This window comes from Meles meles, chromosome 10 (assembly GCF_922984935.1).
Source record: "Meles meles chromosome 10, mMelMel3.1 paternal haplotype, whole genome shotgun sequence".
NCBI classification, from domain to species: Eukaryota; Metazoa; Chordata; class Mammalia; order Carnivora; family Mustelidae; genus Meles; species Meles meles.
Genome location: NC_060075.1, coordinates 64345394 through 64370594, shown reverse-complemented (window position 1 = coordinate 64370594; position 25201 = coordinate 64345394). Strand labels below are relative to the sequence as shown.

At 32.9% G+C, this 25201-nt stretch overlaps 1 protein-coding gene across 5 annotated transcripts in view; it reads left to right on the top strand.

Annotated features, from left to right (window-relative positions):
* PHF14 (PHD finger protein 14) overlaps positions 1-25201 on the top strand; it is a 206284-nt gene that overhangs the window by 104376 nt on the left and 76707 nt on the right. Inside the window, exon 17 of one of the 5 annotated variants that reach the window (XM_046020325.1) lies at positions 24998-25097. The exons of the other annotated variants lie outside the window; for them this stretch is intronic. Coding sequence (XP_045876281.1) covers positions 24998-25010 — 13 coding nt within the window. The 3' untranslated portion in view covers positions 25011-25097. Of the gene's footprint in view, positions 1-24997; positions 25098-25201 lie in introns of those variants that run through there. 5 annotated transcript variants of the gene reach the window in all.

Here is a 25201-nt window from a genome sequence, read left to right as displayed (position 1 = left end):
TTGTAGTTTAATTGACCATTTATGCTTGGGTTTATATCTAGGCTCTGTTTTGTTCCATTGATCTATATGTCTGCTTTTGTGCCAGTACCGTACTGTTTTGATTAATACACCTTTGTAATTGTGATACTCAAGCTTTGTTTTTCTTTCTCAGGATTGCTTTGGCTCTTTGGGGTCTTTTGGTTCCGTACAAATTTTAGGATTGGTTGTTCTAGTTCTGTGAAAAATGTTGGTGTTTCGATAGTAGTTACATTAAATCTGGAGATTGCTTATGGACATTTTAAACAGTATTGGTTCTTCTAATCCATGGGCATGGGATATGTTTTCATTTGTTTGTGTTGTCTTTAATTTCTTTCATCAGTGTTTTATAGTTTTCAGAATACACCTCCTTGCATTATTCATCCATATTTTATTTTTTGTCAATTTTTAAATGCGATTGTTTTGTTAATTTCTCTTTTATTTGATTATTAGTCTAAAGAAATGCACCTGATAATTATTATTGTTAAGAAATGCAACTGATATTTAATTTTGTATCCTGTGACTTTCCTGAAATCATTTATGAGTCTTTAGGGTTTTCTATATATAGTATCAGATCATATGCAAATAGTGACAGTTTTACTTTTTCTTTACCAGTTTAGATGCCTTTTATTTCTTTTACTTACTTGATGGCTGTGGCTAGGACTTCCAGTACTAAGCTGAAGAAATGGCAAGAGTGGACATTCTTGTTCCTGCACTTAGAGGAAAAGCCCTCACTTTTTTATCATTGAATATGAAGTTAGCTTTGGCCTTTTCATATTATGGCCTTTATTATGCTGAGGTATGTTCCCTCTAAACCTACTTTGTTGAGAGCTTTTATCAAGAATAGATGTTGTACTTTATGAAATGCCTTTCCTTATCTGTTGAGATGATCATATAGTTTTTATCCTTTCTCTTGTTAATGTGATGTATCACATTGATTTGCGAATATTGAACCACCCTTTTATCCCTGAGATAAATCCCGCTTTTTCCTGGTAATTGATTTTTTTAATGTAAAGTTTGGTAATACTTTGTTGAGGATTTTTATATCTATGTTTATCAGAGATATTGGCCAGTAGTTTTCTTTTTGTTGTTGTTGTCTTTATCTGGTTTGGTATCAGGGTATTGCTGACCTCATAGAATAAATTTGGAAACTTTCCTTCCTCTTCTGTATTTTTTGGAATAGTTTGAGAAGACTAGGTATTACCTCTTCTTTAAATGTTTGCTAGAATTCACCTTTAAAGCCATGTGGTCCTGGAATTTTGCTTGATGGGAGTTTTTTTGTTTTTGTTCTTGCTTTTTTAAATTACCTATTCAGTTTCATTGCTAGTAATCAGTCTGTTCAAATTTTCTATTTCTTCCTGATTCAGTTTTGTAGTTTATCCATTTCTTTTAGGTTATTGAATCTGTAGGCATATATTTTATAATATCCCTTTATAATCCTCCTGTATTTCTGTGGTGTTGGTTGTTACTTTTCCTTCATTTCTGATTTTATTTATTTAAGTCTTCCCTCTTGCCTCCCCCCCCCTTTTTAATTAGTCTGGCCAAAGATTTATAATTTTGATATCTTTTCAAAGAACCAGCTTCTGGTATCATTGATCTATTATACTATTTTTTTGGGGGGGGGGTCTCTATTTCATTTGTTTCTGCTCTGATCTTTCTAATTCCCTTCCTTCTACTGGTTTTGGGCTTTTTTTTTTTTTTTTAAGCTAGCTCCTTTAGGTGTAAGGTTAGATTGTTTATCCTGCTAAATCAGTTCAATCAGAATCCCCGCACCCTTGATATCTTACCATCCTAGATATCTGGTTAGGTTCTTCATCCTCCACCTCTCCGAAGGGGATGTCTGATCACCAGGGCGAGCTTCTGCAACAATCCTGTTTTGTTGGTTTTAGCTAGAATCTCCCCTTATTTTTGATGTCGCCTCTTAGTAATTTTTCATCCACTGATTTCCACCCTTTTCCTTGGCCATAAATTCCCACTTGCGCATGCTTATTCAGAGTTGAGCTGCATCTCTCTCTTCCACTATAAAATCCAGTTGCTATGGTCCTAATGTCTATTGTGATAGTTCTAAATGAAGTATACTTTACCATCTTTAACAAGTGTGATTGAATTTTTTTTTAACGAAGGAACTTCTAATTAAAGATATACTAAAATGAGTCTTGAAATAAAAAAATCATTCCATTTTAGTCCTTCTTTACCTTGGTATTTTATTAACATTGGATATTTTAAAAAGTAGCCTGATATATTTATGTAAAGAGCCTAAATTTTATTAAATTTCAGTATTTTTCTACATTTTGGGGACAGTATTATGTAACAGATGATTAGTTTGAGGACTTGTATCCATTCAGCTGGATTTGACACCTGTTTTTGTTATTATTAACTCTGCCCGTATTGTTTGTGTGGCTTAGTTTCCTTATCTGTAAAATAGCAGTAATCACTAGTACCTACCCGTTAGGTTGTTGGAGGATTAAGTGAGATAAAATGCAAATATAGGGGTTGGCTTAGTTGTTAGGGAATTGTAAATGCTCTATATATGCAAACAACAACTGTAATAAAACAAATAATGTGTACCATATATATTTAATCACTTAATCCTTATCCTGTGAGCTAAGGAGTATTATTATCTCCATTGAATTGATGAGGAAACTAAGCCATAGAGAACCTGAGTAAGTTCCCAAAAGTTGCATAGCTTTGGAAGTAGTAGAGCTGATACTCAGATTCAGGCAGTCTGGCATTAGAGTCTGTGCTCTGAATCCTATATAGTCTCAGTATAATTTACATTCCCCTCCCTGATTGGATAAAATGTGCCTTTGATAAATGTGTTTGTTGCAGGTTAAATGGTAACAGCCCTTTTATGATGATCCGATGTGTTTATTTTATAGTTTTCATATTGTCTGAGACTTTGGCGCTATAATCTTTATTCTTCTACTGTCTATTTACTAAATGCTTTTGAAGTCCCTCTGTCTTGTCATAAGAACAACATACATCATTGTACTAATTGTAGATTAAAGCAATTTCTGGATATGTCAGCACAATGATGTGAAATTTTAGAGAGGTGTATCTGTATTAACCATGAGTTGTGCAAAAGAAAAAAAGAAAGAAAAAAGAAAAATCATAAGTATAGTATATTTGCATTTTGTGAATTATATTTGTACAACAGATATATATATAAGTCAGTCTCTTGATTATAATCTGAGGTGAGTTGTTTGTTTGGAGAGGAAGGATCATGTAAATGAATAGAACAATATAAGATAATAGAGTTTGCAGTCCTTTGAAATTTACTAGGCTTAGCAAATAAGACATTGTGATTTTAGAATCTTTATAAAATAAATACTAATTTGTTCATTCATTGAGAATTTAATTCTTACATCAGCATATATGAAAGTCAGATTTAAATCTCAGAAATACATAACCTCAGAATTACATAACCCTAGGGAAATCTTGATCAGGTATTAAAGTGTATGAGTGTGTGTGTGTGTGTGTGTGTGTGTGTGTGTGTGTATGCCATGCATGTGTATTTTAGTTAACACTCTGGTACCTGAACAGGCATGATTTTATGCTTCTGTTTTATGATTAAGGGTAAAGAAGAGAAGCCATCAAACCTCATTTTCCTTCATTTCATCTTATTCACACATTCTCTAGATACAGTATGCTTCATTAGTATAACTTTAATATTCCAATTAATATTGTTGGCATATATGGAAAAACTGTTAATAAGGAAAATGAGGATGGTAATTATTCTGTTTACGAAAGGAAGAAATCTTTTTTTTTTCCCCCAGTGGTAGTGCATTTAATATTTAATAGACTCAAAAAGTGAGTCTTACTTGAAAACTTAATTAAATAACCAGCCAAGAAAAATGGTAGGGAAGACACAAAGCTAAAATTGAGAAGTTGAAATTTTAGGTAAGACTTTGCCAGCAAGAGACTGTGTTACCATGAGGAATGAAGATAACTTCTTTGGGAACTTGTTATCTCATTCATTAAATGAGCAGCATATTAGATCGATTTGAAAATCCCCTTCAATTTTCATTCTATGATTTTATAATAGTATAGCAATGAAGAAATTCAGAAATTATTTACATGTATGGAATTCTGAAAAATTTAAAGCATAAAACTTTCACCTACAGTATTATTTTTAATGTATTATTAGCCATAATATTTTTCTAATTTCAGATTGGGTTATTACATCTTATAGATCATAGCCTACCAAAATGTGAGTTAATTATAAGGTAGCCACTTCACATTTTTTACTAATTGAGATGTAGGTTTGTGAGGAATAGTTTATAGTAGGAAATGTGAAATCTGAAACATTTTTGTTCTCTCCTTAATTCTCTAAAACAAAAGATAGGTTGAGCTTTTAAGTAGGCTGAAGTATATTGTACACAAAAATAATGTGTTACCTAAGTAAGTACTTAAAACAGGTTTCATATTTACTCTTTATATCTCCTGATTGTTTTACGTGTATGATATATAGTTTCTTTTCATTTTAATTAAGATTCTTTAAAATTCTTAATTCTTTTTAATCCTTTTTGTGAAACAGTTTCAAGGAGCAATTATGCTATCCTCAACTGCAGTGATTTAAGATGATCAATTTCTGAATTAGTTCTTCCTACTACAGTGCACTTAGTAGGATTTAAAGCTGTATATAGTATTTAAAGCTGTATATAGTATACCTTTATAGTATACCTTTGTACATACAGCAAGCTCCCATCTAGGAGTTTCCTCTAATTCTGGTCTCTCTTTCTAGACTGCCTCATGTATAATTAAGAAAATACACAATCAAGAATTAAGTTGACATTGTGAGATGACTTGGTAGCTGAATTTCACTATTGCACATAAACAGCACAGTTATTCTAAATATCCGTATCACTTTCAGCCAGATAACCACTAAAATCACTGCAGTGTGCTTTCCTGAAAATGCCATAATCCTTCAAATGCCACATTAAACCAAGAAAGAAAACCATCAGTAGTGCCTGCACAGTTATGTAGAAGGATGAGCCATGAACCAAGTGAAAAGATGTTCTGGAAGAACAGTAACCTTTCCCTTGATGTGTGCATTTCCCATTACATTTTTGACACAAAACGTTGCAAAATGATTTAATGGTGGCATTTTGTTTTGCTGACTCCTTTTTTTCATTAAAAAAGAAACCAAAGTTGGGATAGAAATGTAGGGGAAGGGTGACCAAGCACTGAATTCTATTATAGAAGTCTCTTTTCAAAATAAATTAAAAAAAATATTTTAGGAGCATGGCTTTTCCCCCTTTACGTTATATATAAACTGTGATGCACAAATCATTTAGTTTGTCATATCTGCAAGGGACAGCTTGTTTATTCTTTAAAGTTAATCCCTTTCTCCATTATGCACTTCCTGTTCTTTTTTTATCTTAGTAACCCTTGATCTTAAATGACCTGTTAATAAATCAGGAAATCTTTGTTTAGTAAATGCATATGTCTCATTTATACATGTAACCCAGAAAGTATCCTTTTTATTATCACTTTGCATGTATATTACTTGAGCTGCTTATACAAGGAAACAAAACATGAATAGATTCAAAGGCCTAAAACATCAGTACCTGCCTAGGAGCCTCCTTGGTTCAGTTGGTTAAGCATTTGACTCTTGGTCTCTGCTGGGGTCATGATCTCAGGGTCAGTCGAGTGCAGCCCCACCTCAGTTCTGCACTAGTGTAGAGTCTGCTTGAGTTTCTCTCTCCCTTCCCTTCTGCCCCTCCCCCAGCTCACACTTTTGCTCTAAAATTAAACAATAAGAAGAAAAATCAACATTTTTTTTCACTTTGAGAGGATATATTTCTAGTGGGACTTAAGTTACAAAATTGTCCCACATAAAACTAGTACAAAGCTTATTTGCATCTATGAAAACATTGTCAAGAAAGAGAAAGTAATTTACCAAAAGACAGTTTGTAAAACTTCTGGGGCATTGGGCTTTCTGTGTTAGTGTTGATATGGAGTGCTTGGGTATGGGCCCAATCACACAATTATTTAAAAAACAAAAAACTTGAGAATTTATTTGGTACATGAACATTTCTTAATATCTCATGTTTTTAAAAAATGCATCAAGTAGTATTTAAATATTACTTTGAGGAGCACCTGGGTGGCTCAATGGGTTAAACCTCTGCCTTCGGCTCAGGTCATGATCCCAGGGTCCCAGGATCGAGTCCCCACGTCGGGCTTCCAGCTCCATGGGGAGTCTTCTTCTCCCTTTGACCTTCTCCCCTCTCACGTGCGCACTCTCTCTCTCTCTCAAATGAATAAATAAAACGTTTTTAAAAAGTAAAAGGTGCAGTATCAATTAAAGGAATGTAAATTTAATGGGAAATTTCTCAGTCAGTATTCTGTCTGTTGTTCCCTTTTACCCAACTGAATAACTCTTTGAATATTGCTCTCTGTGAGCAATATTCATTGCTTTCCTTGAGCTCTGTAAGTGTAGATTAGATTTAGTTTCCTAACAAACATTAATTCTGTTGCTTTTCTTCCACATTTCTCAAAATACTAGAGTTTACATTGAGTTCAACGATTCTTTATCTTCACTTTATCTTGTTTAATTTTTTGCTAATAGCAGTTACCTAGCTCAAAAGAACTAGTCAGGACAGTATGCAGTATGTATATATATCCCCATGCTTTTAACTAAAAGTGACCGAAGACCTTTGTTAATGATATAATTCAAGTATGTCCTACTGAACAAGTACCTTTTTTTTCTTTCCTCCCTTTCCCCTTCTCCCCCATGTCTCTTCCTCTCTCCACTTCATCCACTACATCGTTGGGATCTGAAAGCCACAGAAATTTGTTACAAAGGAAGAATCTGTTTTCCAATAATTTTACATAATGGGAACTCTTAGTATAGGATTACCCAGTAAGATGATTGTAAAAAATGAGTGGTATCCAGTAAAAGCAATGGGACTGTAAAAGGTTGGGTAGTTTAAGCAAGTAGGGAAGAAAGGAGCAAGGCATTCCATACATTCCATAAGAGAGGTTCTGTGACCATAGCCAGAAGATGGGAAGTTCTTTTTTGGTAGTAGGTGTATTCAAGCAGGGATCCATGGTGAATTATTTGGCCTGAAATAGCACAATGTGCAGTTTTTCTTTTGGACTGTTACATTATGTAAGTAAGATATTACAAGGACATTTTATATGATGCTATTTTCAAATTATTACTGTTTGCTAAAAATTTAGTTAAAATAACAATTATAAAACTACAAAATGTTCATGAAGAAAAAATACATTTATATATATTTATATATAAGATATATAAATAAGATACATATGTAAGATAGTTTTTTTCCATATATATATATATATATACATATATATATATATATACACATACATACATACATACATATAGGGAAAAACAGGTAAAACCAAAAGTAAAACAAATGCTTTGGCATATATAGATAGCTTTTTATTTTAAGAGTAAATAATGGCATACTGGATTAGAACGCATTTATTAACTTACAGATTGTTTTTTTTTAAGTTGTTTGTAACCATGTAAATAAAAAATGTATAGAGGAATATTATTTTTCTCCTTACTTACTCTAAACCCCACTCCTTTGATGGAACATGTTAAGTTTCATGTATAATCATCCATACTTCTTTCTTTTAAGTACAAACAAAATGTCAGGGCCCATTGGCTGACCTCCTCCCTCCAACCTCTCTCTCCCTTTTACAGTTGTAATAGACTTTACTCTAACACCTGCTTTTTTTTTTTTTAACTTGAGAACACATAAAGGACTTTTTTGAATAAAAATAGAACTAAACCAGTTTTTAAATAGCTACAAAATGTAATGTGAATGCACCATGATTTATTGTCATATTTCTCTATTTATGGAATTTTTTTCTTTTTGATTTCTATTAAAAGTGAGTTTGCTTGACCAAAGAATATGTTTATTAAATGTATATATACATAAAGTGTGTGTGTATACTTTACAGTTTAATCGATACAATTATTTCATTACCCAATAGACACGAATGTGTGAGAATATCATCACATAGATTTTTAACAATCCAGTGGATAGAAATTGGCATTTGATTACATATTGTGACTACCTATGAGACTGAGAATTTATCAAATATTGATTAGCATTAACCTTCTGGGTTTTATCACCCATGTGTTGTCTTTCCGTTTCCTGTGCCTGTTTACCTATTAGCTGTTTCCCCTTTTTAAAATGAGTTTATCACATGTCTTTGTATAAGTTGCAAATACTTTCTTTCAGGTTTTTTTTTTTTTTTGTATGTATGTGTTTTGTTTGCTAATGGTACTTTTTGCCAAATCAAAATTTTAATTTTTTATGTTGTAATATTTATGTCTGAAAAAAACTTATCTGATATATCATTATGAAATAGACAGATAACGTATCATACATTATTTAGGCAGGCACCACATATTATTTGTCTTTGCCTTCTAGATGACCTGTGTGATGACTTGTTTTGCTTCTAATATTTTTAAGATCTGCTGAAATACTGTGCTATTTAAGAATAATTTTTTACTTTACGTTTTGGCATTAGACTGTTATAAAAATGTTATTCTTCTTTTGATTTAAAAACATAACTTGTGGGCGCCTGGGTGGCTCAGTGGATTAAGCCTCTGCCTTCGGCTCAGGTCATGATCTCAGGGTCCTGGGATCGAGCCCCGCATCGGGCTCTCTGCTCCGCGGGGAGCCTGCTTCCCTCTCTCTCTGCCTGCCTCTCTGCCTACTTGTGATCTGTCTGTCAAATAAATAAATAAAATCTTAAAAAAAAAATAACTTGTTAGCTTTCAGACTCTATTCTAAATAAAATAAATGTAATAAATTTCATTTACTAAATTTTATTCATTAAAATTAAATTTTAAAACATGTTGAAGCTACTTGTTCATGTTCTAACCTTTTGTATAGTGTTTGGTATCTCAAGTTGAATATATATTAGGTGATTGATTCCTAAGGCAAAAATTGTCATTTATGTTGAAGAATGTTGACCTTGAAATGCTAAGTTTAATGGCCTTTGAAATTTTTAAGTACTCGCTGCATTTGATCTCATTTCAGCATATAATATTAGTGACCAACCTTATTTTTGAAACTTTTGGCTTTTATTATGCAGTGGTATTGTTTTTGTTTTTGTTTTATTTCTCAATAGCAAAATAGTGGTTAAAATGCTTGAATTTTGGAACCAAGTAATTTGGGTTCATATCTTCCCCTCGCAAACACTTACGAGTTGTGACTTTGCTTTGGTTTTATAATATCTGTGGTTTAGTTTCCTCATTTGTAAACTGTGAATAATAGCCATTTCTTTCTCTATCTCATAGAATTGCTATGAGGATTAAATGACTGTAAATATATAGTGATCATATACCTTCATCAAATCTCTTCTATTCTGTTGCAGTAACAAGCACCTTCCTTAGTTTGAATGTCTATAGTCTTTATCCAGTTGTCTGGATGAATTTGTTCATGCTGTACTTGAATTTGTCCAGCAACTTTCTGTTTCTTGCAAGGTAAATTCAGTTTATACTGTGGCTTTTAAGGCTCTCCAAACCTGACCTTAGTTTAATTTTTATCTTCATTTCTGGTTATTCACAGCTCCAGGTGACATCTATTCAAACTACTGCAGACTATCTCTCCTTATTAAAACTTTCCCGTTACTTTCATGCCATCTTCCTTTTACTTTACGTTATATCCTTTTACCTAATATGACCTCCCCTTTTTTTCTGGAATGAGGTTTCTCACTTGTTTATATTTAGTTTATATGTCTTTGTCAGTTCATGATTCTTAGTGTGTAAATACTATATCTAAAAAATTAAAGCAAATTCATTTTAATAGTCCCAATCACAAGCTCAGTGCTGATCATATAGCATGCCCTTTACACATCTGAAGAGAATAAGAATCTATAGATTTTAATTAAAGTAGCTTTTATTTAATATTTTAAGAGCAACAGTCATCAGGTAACTAGTGGGAACTTAACTTAGTTATTTTTGTATACAAAACACTGAAGCCTTGTTTACACTGGATGGTAGTATTTTGTAATCACCTATTTTAATATAATTTGTATAGTAATTCAGTTAATTTTTTTCATGGCTGTATTATTATTCTGTATTCTTATTCTATATTATTCTCTCTTAAAATTCTTAGATGAATTTTACTACCCTTAATATTCCTGTTGTTTCTAAAGATAGTACCTATTTCATTAAAATCCGAAGTATCTAATCTGAAAATATATGTTACCATTACTTTTTGCTGATTTTAACTGCTTGGGCAATAATAGAGTTAGAACTTAGGTCTGACTATATCAATCTAGTTTGGTCAGAATAGAGGAAATAAAGCTATATGATTTGTTTTGTAATGTGTAATTGGGTCTCTGTTTTACTCTAATCTTAACGAAATTTGTTAACAGCTTGAGAACTACTAATTTCACTTCCTGGAGTAAGTCCATGGCAATAGAAAGCACTGTGTTCCTTTTTGCCCCCCCCCTTTTTTTTTCAGGTTTGTTTGTTTTTGATAATAGGTACTTTGATATAGTACCATTTTCTTTTACTTCACTGTAGTGATTGTCTCCTAAGGAGTATTTACTTACCTGTGCAGTTATTTCTTTCAGTGGCTCTTGCTGACATGAATTACATCTACCAACTATCTCTTTACCTTCTAGTACCCTTTATTTTTGTAGCTTCATTAGTGTATCTATGTATGTATAAGACTCCTCTATCACTCTTTTCTGGTATCAGGTAAGCATTTTAAATATGTAAGATGAAAATCAACTATGAATAGTTTAGGCAAATCGTGAAGATTTCCAGAAGCTGAATGGTGGCAAAAAGAAAGGAAAACATAAAATAAAATAAAAAATACATTTTTAAGCTATCATAAAGATTATAAATCACCCAGAATTATTTGTAGGACATAATTTTATAAGTTTTAATTTATGGTAGAATACTGCTTACTTCCTTCAGTATAAAATTTAACTTTACAAGAGTGTCATCATTATCAACTTTAGAAGGAAACTTTTTATTGGCCATACACATACATGCACATGTATACACATAATAGCCTATTTCCTAAATGTATAGTTTACAGATTGCTGAATGCCAAACACTAACAACTGATGCAAGTAACACAATATTTTTGAATTTCTGGCATTTAAAAATATCCTTTGTAAATTATATATTTACAAATATATTTCATATATTCCACTGTTTCATTTTAAGGGGAAAAATCAATTCTTTTACTGCTTTGGTTGTGTTAATTACATAAATATTCTTACATTTCATTGTAATAATCTTCCTCCTCAGAATTGATCACAAAGAAATATTCAAAGAAAATAAGCTATATAAAAACATTTTTATAGTAGGAAAATTCTCACCCCCCCCAAAACACACAAATCCCCAAATAAAAACAGCTTAAACATGGTATATAGGAAGTGGACGATGAACTGCAAATCAGGATAACAAACATATTATGTATCTTTTATAGATTACAATGTAATTACATGGGAGTGAAGAAACCCATTTTAGAGAGTAAGTATATGCCACTAAATTGTTACATATAGGTAGCTAGAGATTGGAAGAGAATAAAAAGTGAGCATGGTATTTTTTAGTATGGTAGGATTATGAGTAAAACAGTAAAAATTTTTAATAAGTTTTAAGTAAGTTAATTACATGAATGTAATGTTTAAATAGAGCCCTATATGACACACATACAAAAAGACTAATTAAATATAAAAAAACATAGCTATGATCAGTTGACCATGGCTCTTAGAAACCTAACAAACCTTTGCTCAGAAATTACCATTTCCTAGGGAAAATATATTCAAACGAACTAAACATCAAATTCTTCCTCAAAAAAGGCACTAAAGGCAGACTAAATAAATTTTTATACACATAGTTTCAGTTAAGAAACAAAACACTAAATAGACTGAAAGGATGTTTACTGAGGTATAAACAATTTATTGATTCATCTGTAAGTTTTATATTTTTTGACATACCTAATCTTCATAAATTAGGCCCCCATTGTCTGGCAGTCCTTCCATGTTTTCCTAGTCAACTTGAACATTCATTGCTGACAGCACCTATTTCCATTCTCCTTATGTACCTCATCTTAACACCTCTTCTTTTCTTTCTTCATTTTTAAACAATGACCTCATCTCCTGTCTCACATAGATAACAGAAAGGATCAGACAGAAACGCACGAACTTTCTAATATGTACCCTATAACTTACCTATAAATGTGTTGGTATCCATAGGCATCTCTTTCTATCACCTGTATCTCTCCTAGCAGTACACCTAGAAAAGGTGGTCCTTTTTCCTTTTGAAGGTAATATTTCTACCAGTGCCCTGGACCCCATTCTCCTGGACTCAGATTATTTCCTACTCCTCTATCTTCAACTTACTCTTTTCCATTGATTACTTTCCTTGGCTTTCAACACATGGCATTCTAGGTATTCTGTCTCTGAATAGTCCTTTTATAGACTTCTCTCCTTTGCTTTCCCTGCTCATGTTAGTGAGTTTTGTTTGTTTTACATTCAGTCCAATATTCTTTTTTCATTCTGCAGAGTTCTTGGTTATCTCATCTTTGACATATCTTTAATTTTCCCATTAATGCAGAATTCTCTGAAAAATTTTTCGTGTTCTTTTTTTTAGTTGAATTATAGTTGACACACAATGTTACATTAGTATCAGGTGTACATCATAGTGGTTAGACAAGTCTATACATTATATTATGCTCACCACAGATGTAGCTACCATCTGTTAGCATACAATCCTGTTTTAGTGTCATTGATTATATTCCGTATGCTGTACCTTTATCCCCATGACTGATTTATTCCATATCTGGAAGCCTATATCTCCTACTCCTCTTCACCCATTTTGCCCATACCCTACCACCCAAACTTTTTGGCAACCATCAGGTTGTTCTCCATATTTAAGAGGTAGTTCTGCTTTTTGTTTATTTGTTTTATTTTTTAGATTCCACATGTAAATAATAAAATCATAATTGTCTTTTCTCTGACTTATTTCACTTAAGCAGAATACTCTCTAGGTTCATTCATATTATTGTAAATGGTGGGATCTCATCCTTTTCTATGTCTGAGTAATACTCCAGTGTGTGTGTGTGTGTGTGTGTGTGTGTGTGTATCCATCCATTCATTCATCATTGGACACTTGGACTGCTTCTGTATCTTGGCTATTGTAAACACTGCTGCAGTAGACAGGGGTCCGTACATCTTTTTGAATTAGTGTTTTCATTTTCTTTGGGTAAATGCCCAATAGTGGGATTACTGGATTATCTGGTATTTTCTATTTTTAATTTGTAATACTCAGAATTTTTAACTCTAGCCAGACTCTGTCTACTTAGTTTCTGACTGGTATAGCTAGTCACACACATCTCCATAACAGTTTGTACCTTCTATATCTATGCCTTCATTTTGTGTCTTCACTTCTATTGCTTTAGTTTTGGCCTTTATCTTCCCATGTGTGAACTTTTGCTGTTAACTTTCTAAAACTGTCCCTCCTTATAGTATCCTTCTCCAGTTAATGTATCCACAGCTCTCTTTCTGTATCATATACTTATGTTATTGATTTAAGTACTTCCAGAGGATCTCCAGGAAACTGTCTAGATCCCTGTCACTTATCCACAAGTGCCCTTTACTCCAGTCATGCCAATGTGACTTTTCTGACATAATCTTTTTAAAAATTCCTCTGTACTTTCCTTCTGCCTCAAATTTTATTCCACATATTCTCTGCCTGATAAATTCTTACTTAACCTTTTAATACTTGCTTTAATCTTTTGTTAATCTTTTACTTAACCCTCTCCTACTTCTCAAGTAAAGATTGTCTCTTACTACATTAGCAGCTTATGCAGGCTTCAGTGATAATACTTGTCACCATGTACTGAATCTCCCGTGGAGTCTTATACTTTTGTTCAGTTGACCTCTTCATCATACTGTGAACTTAATGAGTTTTATCTTTGTATCTCAAGAGCTAGGATAAAACTTGGTGTGCTATAATCTTTCAGTAATTTTTTTTGAATGTGTGGTTTGTAAAAGACACTTGCTTAGTGTGGGTTACACTTAGAACCCAGACCTCTTGACTTCAGTATTCATTATCTTGCTGTTTCTATAGGTGCTGTGTTATTAAGTTCTTAAAATAATTCTACTCTTTTTATTTAGAGTCTGTTATAGTGTACAGTTATATCTTTGCATGCCCTGTCAACAATTTCTTTTTTTAATGAATTGTGTGTACTTTTTAACACTTTTGTTCTAGTGTTTTGACTGGTCATCATTTTGGAGAATACTGCTCCTTCTGGATTAACTGTATAAGTCTCTTCATTGTTTACTTGAACATTGAATTGAGTATTCGTTGAATACTTTAAATAGTGTCATGTGCATGTGTCATGTCATTATGTATCATTGGATTTCCACATTTCCCTTCTGTGATGAGAGCTACTTTCTGTAAAATTTTATTCAGTTAATCTGATCACTCCACTGTAATTGGTAACCAATTCTTGATATATTTCTTGAGTTTTAATCATCACAGTCAATCTTTAAATTCTGCACCCATTTTAGAAGTAGTAGTATATCCCATATATAAAATTGTTCATTTATTAAATTTCCTAGACCTTCTTGTTCTGATGTTTGGCTCTCAAATTCTTGAAAAAATGTTTTGGTAACATGTGATTTATTGATACTAGTCATGTTATCTGCACCCCTGTTTTTAAATCTCATTAAGCCTCTTTGTGTTGGTAAATAATAGAAGAAACTCTTATTACATATATATAATATATAAAAATATATATATATAATATGTAAGCATATATATGTATATAATATAATGTTGCTCCCTTTGTACTTCATTTCTTAACCTATACTACTCTAAAGAATTACATTTCACATGAAATTGTCTTCATCTTGTTATCTTATCACCTTCGATTTTGATTTACATGAACTTTTTTAGCTTAATAGAACTGGAGTTAGAAACTAAAACACAAGTAAGTGAAATGACTTACCAGAATTTTCAAAAGATTTATTTACTGTTAAATTTGGATTTTTCTCTTTAAAACCCTGAACATTTAAAAAAAAAATGTTCTTGCAACCTTGATTCCCTTGAATGTATTCTTTTCTGAAAATTAACTTATCAATTCTAGAATTTATCTCTCTCCAAAATAATAGCTCTTTCATTTTCCCATGTTGGTTATTATTATATTTAATTCTGTCCTAGAAAAGAGTTACACTGCTTGTTAACCAAAGTTTTTGTTGTTGTTGTTTGTTTTGTTTTGTTGTACCCTTACTTTAGTTCTTTGGTGAAAGAGAGAGGAAGAAATTTAGAGGGGGAAAAAAAAGTGAAATTACCCAGTTTCTTCAGCTTCCCTTTCATAGGTAATATAGCAGTTGTTTGATTCTTCATGGTGTTCTTTGAAACTTATCTGAATATGCCTGTTTTTTTTTTAAAAGGTAAAATTCAGAACTCTAGAACTTTTTTTTTTTTTTAATCAGGGTACTTAATGTATGTGTGCATGTGTGTATGTATGTATGTGTGTGTGTATTCCTAAAATACTTAGGCCTAAGTTTGAGGAAAATATTATGGGTAAAAAGAACAGGTTTGAATGGTTGAGTATTACCTTGTGAATATACTATTAAAAATGTGACTGCATGATGTGACTTAGGGTAAAATTTTAGTTCAAGCATTCTGTGTGTATATGTGATTTTTTTTAGTATAAAGATAATGCATGAAACCAAGGATCCTTACTGTGATTTAGTTCATAAATAGGCAACCATTTGAGCACTTGAGAACTGATAGAACTACATAAAAGCAACTCCTTAAGTATGTTCTCTCCAAATGTAGCAAGTGGAGGAGGAGTTCTGCTTTGAAAGAGACTGTTAGACATTCCCTGTAATTGCTCATGAAATCCAATAGACACAGCTGCACAAGGAAGATAGGCCTAGGAAAGACTAAATCAATGGGATTCAGTCACATCCAAGTGAAATTACATCAGTCAGTAACTTCCCTTTTAAGTCACTAAACTCTTCCAGTCCTAAATTTCTCTTGTCAGGTACTCATGTATGTCATTTATTAAGGAATTGAAAAATTGCCTAGTTATGGGGCGCCTGGGTGGCTCAGTTGTTAAGTGTCTACTTTCGGCTCAGGTCCTGATCTCAGGGTCCTGGGATAGAGCCCTGCATTGGGCTTCCTGCTTGGCGGGAAGTCTGCCTCTGCCTCTCCCACTCCCCTGCTTGTGTTCCCTCTCTCACTGTGTCTCTCTCTGTCAAATAATAAAATCTTAAAAAAAAAAAAAGGAAAAAGGAAAATTGCCTAGTTATATCAAGAGTCTTCTTGTGATATGGCCTGTAAATATAAATGTTTTTTAAAAGGAAAGTTGAGTTTCATTTACAGCATTGAGCACATGGCCTGAAGATTTCTTTGACTATTCTTTTGAAGCTTTCATTTATAAATAAATTATGAGATCTCTTTGTTCTTTATTTTTTAAATAAGATTCCTATGTTTAGTCTCAGATTTATTTTCTAATCTGCCTCCTATTTATTAAGGATATTAAAACCCATTCATTTATTCATCCATGAAATTGTTGTTATGGAGGTTATATAAGAGACATAAGAACTTAGAGGATCATGGAAATATTCCTAAAAGGAAGCCTGACTAACCCAGCTGACTGACTTCAAGATAACTAATTGGAAAGAATCGCAGTACTAGTAACAGAAAGATGAGCAGCCATGTTTAATTTTTGGAAACAAAATAAATGAATGGTATTATAGGGAATTGTGAGGTTCCTTTTTAGGAGTGTTAATTAGAAATCTCCAGAATGCATTTAAAGTTATGGGATTATAAATAATAGAGAGGAATCAAACTCTGGAAATATATTTGATAACTGTTATAGATTTGGTAACTGTTACAGATTTGTTCTGTATAACTCAATTATCCAATCCTAACTTTACTACCTTTACTTTTAAGTAAATGACTGTCTCTGAATGGATACTGAAGGGCTAGCAGGAAATCATGTTCTGTAAGAATGGAGGAACTGAAAAAATTTGGGGGGAGGTGGGGAAGGAATGGTGGAACTGAAAGAGTTGGCTGTAAGTGTCCTTGGTTTACACACTAAGGCGTCCTTGGGTCACACACTAAGTCCAGAGAAATTTTAACTGCCAAGTAGGAAATCCTCAAGATGAGGTAGTGCGGTATTCTGTGGTTTATTTGTTTGTTCTCATGACCAAAATATTTTCATGTAAATAAAACTTGTCTTTGAGTAGTTGAATGTCAGCTTGGTCCACCTTAAGTAAATTTATGAAATATTTGTAATTTGTCTCTTACCCTTACTACTTACCCTTACTTACCTTACTACTATTAGTAGTAGTAGTAGTAGCAGTAGTAGTAGTAGTAATTTAACTTCCTTTCCATGCCTCTTTGTTTTTTCTTCATACCAGCTCTATTTGCTCTACTTTAAGTGGTAGTTCTTAATCTTCAGGGTACATTCAAACCACCTGAGAGGATTATTAAGCCCCAGAATTTTGTTTTGAGTGTCCTAGGGTGGTGCCTCAAAATTTATATTGATAACAAGTTCTCAGTTAATGCTGATTTTGAAAGTTTGGGCATACTTTGAGAACCAGTGTTTTATTCCAGAAATCCTTTTAGCTGAAGCCCTAAGATAATGGTTCTAGTCTTGCTAGGGATGCAAATCACCTTTAGAAAGAATTACTGAAAACAAACAAACAAAAAGAAAAATCACACTCTTAGAGATTCTGAATTGATAGATTCTCAGTCTTTGGGGTGGAATTTGGGTATCTGTGGTTTTACAAAGCTTCACAGGTACTAGCTACCTGATAGTACCTGTGCCAGTTCTCACTCTGGCCCTTAGATTCACGCTTTTAATGTACTAAGTTCAAACTGTTTGGGAGAACATTTTAGAAAAAAATTCATTCAGAAAATAATTATTCTGTGTCCCTTTGTACCAGATGCTGGACTTAGTTCCAGAAATTCAGAAGTGAATAGAGGCACCTGGGTGGCTCAGTCCAGTGAGCATCCAACTCTTAATTTCAGCTCTGATCATGATCTCAGGAGTGTGAGATTGAGCCCTGCCTTGGGCTTTATAGTGGGTATGGAGCCTGCTTGAGATTCCTCTCTGCCCCACCCCCAACTGCGTGTGTCTCTCTCTCTCTCTCTCTCTCACACACACACACACACACACATCAGAGGTGAACAACATTGATATGGTACCTCAGAGATAAAACATCCCCTGCCTTTTTTGCATCAGCTCACATATTTACTGATCCAACCCAAATGAGTTGGGTTTCTTAAAGTCTTTTTAAGATGGAGTCCCATTCATTCCCAGTTGAAACTGATCATTGACTTTTAGAGCCTTTAGTGAGGAAACACAGTTCTCTTGGCCAAAATAGTATCATAAACATATTTTATATGATTTCAGTTCCTTCAGATTCATTGAGGTTTATTTCATGGTCCAGAATGTAGTGTGTCTTATTCTATGTGAAGTTGAAAAGAATATATATATATTGATCACTTGTTGAATGGAATGTCCTATAAAAATAGGTTGATACATTGTTCAAGTGTTTTTATACATATTTACTTTCTATCTACTTATACTATTAATTACTAAGAGAAGAGTATTAGTCTGACTATAATTATAGATTTGTATACATCACCTTTCAGTTTTATTAGCATTTGCTTTATACATTATTTCTTCTTAGTGAATTGACCCCTTTGTCAATATAATGTCCGTTTTAATATCTGGTAACATTCTTGTTCTGAAGCTTACTTGGTCTGATGGTACTCTAGGCACTCCAATAAGCTTTTGATTGCTGTTTGCATGGTATATCTTTTACCCTTTTTTACTTTTAACTTTATCTTTATGCTTAAAATAGCTTTATGTTTATGATATATATATCTCCATACATATCTGAATACTCAGATATACAGACTATATTTAAAATGGATTGTATTTCAAGTAAACAGCATTTGGTTATCCAATTTCACAATCTCAGTCTTTTCATGAGGTAACACCATTTAGAGTTAATGCCATTATTGATATGGTTGGATTTAAATCTACCATCTTGGTATTGTTTTCTATTTATTTTATCAGTTCTTTGTTATTTTTTATTCTCTTTTTCTGCCTGCTTTTGCATAGAGTATTTTTTTTATGATTCCATCTTATCTCCATTGTTGTCTTATTAATTAGACTCTGTTTTAAGAATTAATATTTGCCCTAGGGTTTACAGTATGTATTCTTATTGTATCACTGAAACTCTTCAAATATTATTTTACTTCTTCACAATTAATGTAAGAACCTTAAAACACACACTGATGCCAGAGGCAATGTTAAGGCTAGTTCAGTTCTCCTATGAAAATCTCCCTTCCCTTTAAATATTCAAAAGTTCATTGTTTATCTTCATTGTTGTAACTCAGAGACTTGTCCAGTATCATTACACTAAATAAGAATCAATGAAGTGTGCACATTCTCAAATCTCAGCATGTTTGTTTCTTCCTCTATTTCTACCTGGCATTCTTCTTTTTCATTTTTTCTTCCTTGAGCTATCAAAAGTGCCCATTATATAAAAATATAGACTTTAAATTTAAAGGGAGTGTGTGTGTGTGTGTGTGTGTGTGTGTGTAAGTATATGTGAATCTCTGTATATCTACTCAATTTTCCTAAAACTTTGAAAAATAAAGTCTGTTAATTAAAAGAAAAAATTAAAGGCAGGGGTGCCTGGACTGCTCAGTCAGTTAAGCCTCTGCCTTTGGCTCCGGTCATGATCCCAGGGTCCTGGGATTGAGCCCTGCATCAGGCTCCCTACTCAGTCAGGGTTCTGCCTCCCCCTCACTTTCTGATCCTCCTCCCTGCTTGTGCACTCTCTCGCTCTCTCAAATAAATAAATAAATAAATATTTTTAAAAAATTAAAGGCAGGTACATGGAAACATTTTAAATTTTGTTCATCATAAAAATACAAAAAATTTGGGCGCCTGGGTGGCTCAGTGGGTTAAAGCCTCTGCCTTCGGCTCAGGTCATGATCCCAGGGTTCTGGGATAGAGCCCCACATCAGGCCCTCTGCTCACAGGGGGCCTGCTTCTTCCTCCCTCTCTGCCTGCTTCTCTTCCTACTTGTGATCTCTGTCAAATAAATAAAAATAAAATCTTTTAAAAAAATACAAAAAATTCTAAGACTTTAAATTCCTTTAATCTTATAGCATCTTAATGTATTTACTTTTATTCATAATTATGACTTTGTTCAAAAAATTTTTAAGTATAGCTGTTGTATATTATTTGAAAACTAGAAATAAGAATAATTTGGAAACAATTTTCCATCATAACATTTCTTGATATCCATTCCCTCCCTTTTTCATTCTTGTGGCTTCCTTGAGCTCTTTCTCAGTATCTGTTTCACTGTTCTCTACTATGTTACTCTGTTTCACTGTTTTCTATTTAGCTGCTTTGTGTTTTCTCTTGCCTTCTTTCTGTGTTTCTTACTTCTGATTAGTCCTCCATGGATTCCATTGTTTGCTTTGGCTCTACCCATTTTTATTGTTAGTATATAACTGTATTCTGTAGCTCTAATATATTTCAGATCCTCCAAACCTTTGGATTTTTCTCTTGTCTGATAAAATGGCTTAAACCTCAACTCCAGTCAATGTAGAAAGCTCACAGAGTAGGCCAACTGTTCTCCTGCTTCTTTATTCTCCACTTGACCTGGCTGTCTTTACGTTATTCTCCAAATGCAATTTTCCAAGGCTCTTGTGAACATTTACTGAACAGACTTAGGATAACAGAGATATATCTTACGGGCATGACAGTCTAAAATTTAAAATGGAATGCTTTATATCACCACTTGTAGAAGCTACTTGGCCATTCCTACCACCAAGAATGTTGCCTTTTTGCTTTAGACCTGGATTTATAAAAGCAATGATCAGTGATTTAAGTTAATGTTTTTGAACATAAAATGATGCTGTATTGTACATCATAAAAAGATTAGATCCTAAAGAGGAAATTAGAAAATAAACTGGGTCTGGTGAAGAAAACTTTAATTATTTTTTAAGAATGTTTTTCCATTAGCAAAAATTTGGAAAGAGATGTTTAATTTTCACAATACTTATATTTAGATAATGAAGGTAATTTTTCTTATTAAGGTGATATTCTGATAAAATTACATTAAAAAGGTGTTTACGCATTATATTTTTTTCTTTTATAACTAAGTTGATTTAATGAATTTTGTTAGATGTGTAGGTTGGATAATTTGCCTTACACATTCAGTATTTAATATGACATTCTTTGACTTTTAGATCTATATTGATTGAAACTTTTAACCTTTAAGTAACTTTGCATGATTCCATAAATATTTGTATGTTTCATGTTATCGGTGTTTGAATTTTTAGATTTTATTTTTCTTTTTAAATTAAATACATTATAAACAAGTAATTTGTATTTAAAGAAAACAAAAGCCTGAACATGGTATATATTAATTACATAGTGAAGTGTGGTATTTCTGGAGTAATTTTAGAGTAGTAAACATAAGCATATATAGCAGTGAAATATTTCTCATTCATTCATCTATTTTTCAGTAAAATTTATTTTTTAAATCTTTTACTTATTTTCCATGACAATGTGTTGATATTTTAAGTTATATGGAAGGGATTATGTATTAAATTTTAAATTGTGTGGGAAGACTGGAACCCAAGCCACAGTTTTGTTTTTGGCTAGATAAATGACCTCGAATTAAGTTATCTCTAAAGTAATTTTCTCATTTGTGAAATAAAGGCATCAATCTCATTTTTTTCTCAAATTTTGTAACTTTTGTAACTTGAAGAAGCTCCAGAATAAACACTGTACAGTCCTGAAAAGAATCTCAAAGCATGTAATCCCACCATCCATCTGATCCTTGAATCATCTGCCCAGTATCACTACTAAGAGACAGAGAATGAGTTGCTGTGGGGGATAGAAGTGTGTAAGAAATCCATTTCCTCTTAAGGCAGGTCTGATGGTTGGCAGTTTCTCTAAGTGATTGACATGTCTCTCCTTAATAATTTCAGTCCTTGGAGTCATACAAAACAAGCATTATCCAATTCCTAGTATTAGAAACCAACTATCTTTTCTGGTTTTTCTTTCTTTTTTTAATCAAACATCCTGTTTCATCTGTTCCTTGTATAACAAGGTTTTGATTTGTATTGGTTTTGCATAGTTTTATGAAATAAACAATATTAATGAAATTAGAGGTAAAATGAATTTGAAAATAACAATGAATATAAATTTTGTAGTTGATAGATATTTATATCTAGGTAATAATGTATAAGAATCTTATATTTTTAACATTTGTAACTGAACCCTAAAAATGTTATTTTAAAGTCTTTATGGGCTGGGAATTTAAATAATCCTGATGTTAGATATTTCCTATGTCCTAGACTCTATTCTTTGCTCTCTAAATGTATGATCTCATTCAGTTTTTACAACAGTCCTATGAGGTAGGCACATCTGCATTTTGGAAGTTAGGTAACTGAGGTACAGAGATACTAAGCATCATGAAATAGAAATTATTCCAATTCTATATTGAAACTATATAAATTATGTATTAAAACATAAATTTTCCCTTCCAATAAATACTTACACTATTTGATAAATCTGCTGCTCTTCTTTTAATTCCTGAGATTTACTGAGTGCCTTTTTTTTTTTAAAGATGTTATTTATTTATTTGACAGAGAGAAATCACAGGCAGAGAGGCAGGCAGAGAGAGAGAGAGAAGCAGGCTCCCCGCTGAGGAGAGGGCCCGATGTGGGGCTCGATCCCGGTTCCCCGAGATCATGACCCAAGCTGAAGGCAGAGGCTTAATCCACCAAGCCACCGAGGTGCCCCTACTGAGTGCTTTTTATGGGGCAATCTGTGTGCTAGTGTTTTCCATATTTTATCTCATGTAATCCCAGGAAAGAGATACAGATTTTATCCTTATTTTATGGGAGAGGGAACTGAGAAGAATTACTTGTCCAAGATCACACAGCTAGAAAGTGGTAGAATTAGGGTTTGAGTCTAAATAGTCTTGACTATGTAGCTTGTGTTCTAAATAATCATTAGGTATACTGCCTCTCTAGACTACACTGTCTTAGCATATTTGACTTTATTGGGTCAGAAGAAGTAAATGCTTCTTGGCAGGCAATTCCAACTGTACAAGATACAGACTACTGGTACATGCATCAGGGAAGCCCTTTGAAAATAATTATTTTTTCTACAGTAATTTGTAAGTAAGCTTACTAGATACATAGGGAACAAATACAAAGCCACAACTTGATCTCTGATGTAAAAGACTACAGTCTTTTGTCCTAGGAAGATAGTAGCCCAGACAAGTCACACAGCTTATTCTGGCTTTAAGGGAAATTTAGAATAGTAAGTGAAATTGTAGGATAGGAGAATATTAGCAATAGCTTTTTAGTATTTTTCAAAGTTAAAATTCAACTTAGATTTCATTGGGGTTTAAAGCAGATTTCCGTGGTACCTAATGTTTTTATGTTCAAATTCCTTTCAAAGTTAAATACAGATACATCTTTTGGATTTTCTGCTAGTCTCCATCATTTGTGCATGTAATTAAGATTGAATTATACTTCTTTGGTAAATGGTGTGGTTGCTTCCTCTTACATTATGTTTATGTAGTAGTTCTTAAGTTGCAGACAAAGCACTCAGAATATCACATTCAGAATGTGCTTAAAGCTCTGAGAGACTGAAGCACTGAGAAAAGTTAGCGCTATGACTATTCAACAAGGGAATTCAGCTCTTCCTATGTCCTTATTATTTGACAAAGGACTTTAGCTCTTTCTGTTTATTTCTCATGTGGTGATAAGTACATTTCTCTGAAAACTATGTTTCATATTATATTCTTTTTTTTCTTGTACAGTTTTGTTTTTGCTTTCTTTGGAAATTATTCAGCTTGGTGTGGTAGCTCTTCTCAGTAGTGCTGTGTTTGTCTGTGATGTGCCACTTTTCACTTTCTTTTTCTCAATGGAACTTAGAAGCATTAAACACATCTTTCTAGTAGTTAAATACCAAAATGAAGTTTCTCTATGATGTGTGACTACTTTGACAGTTTCACCTCATCTACATAGGTACAGACAGATATCTGAAAGAAAGAAATTTCTGTGTTTACCACAGTAAAAAAAAAAAAAAAAAGTTCTTCTAATGACTAAGCACCTAACATTTCTCCTCTGAAAATAAAGGCACAAAGGTAGCAAATGAATACATGTTCCTAATGAAATAAATACAAGAAACAATAGAAAAAGTTTTGAGAAATAAATGCAGGTGAATGAGTGTTGAAAATCTGGCTAAATTAGTACATTCATAATCTTTCTGGTCTTCTCAGTGAGGTATTTTCTCTGTCATTTTTGTTGCACAGTCCGCTAAAGTAGCTAGTTCAGGATATACTTTTCATAGTTGTAACCAAGCATTTCTATTATATTCCTTAACAAAGGAAGGCAGTGTAGGCCCAGGGGACAGACATCATTTGAAAATGTCCTCCCTGAGACTATAGTCGAGCAGAACCAGCCCTACTGTAACATGGCAATTAGGTGTGATTGTTTTCAGCACAGTTGCATTCAGTACGCCTTCCGCAGTTTCACAAGCATTGCTAAATTGCCATAGTTGAAGAAAAAAGAGCAAACTGCCATTTTTTGAAACATTTATTGATCAAATACATATTTGCTTGTGTAAATATAAACTCTCCAGCATTTTTATGTTTTCTTTTTTGTTTTAGTAAGATAGATTTAATTTGCAACTTAAGCTAATAATAACAATACTAATAATACAAGAGGAGGCAACTCAGTGTTTCAAAGGATAATATGATTCCATTTTAAACAGTACAAACCTATACAAGATCATGGCATTTAGCTTTAGGGTATCTATCTCTTTGGACCAAATCATGTTATTTGAATCTACTGTGGTATTGTTAGTATGTTTCATAAGACATAGTACAGAGCTGCTATGATCTTTAAATGTTAATGTTCTTTTCTTATCACTTTACTGTGTAGATACCCTTCATGAGACCCAACTCTGCCACAGCTCATCCTCGGAGGCAGTCCTGGAAACCTCTTTTATAAGTGTGATTTTAAAAATGTGGATAACACTCTCAATAGAGTACATAAAGTAAAGGAGAACAGCTATCTTGTCCTTCCCATAAGCTTATCACTGCAAAAAGTTGCCTTTGCTTGTCAGGTTTGGATAGAATGTAATTG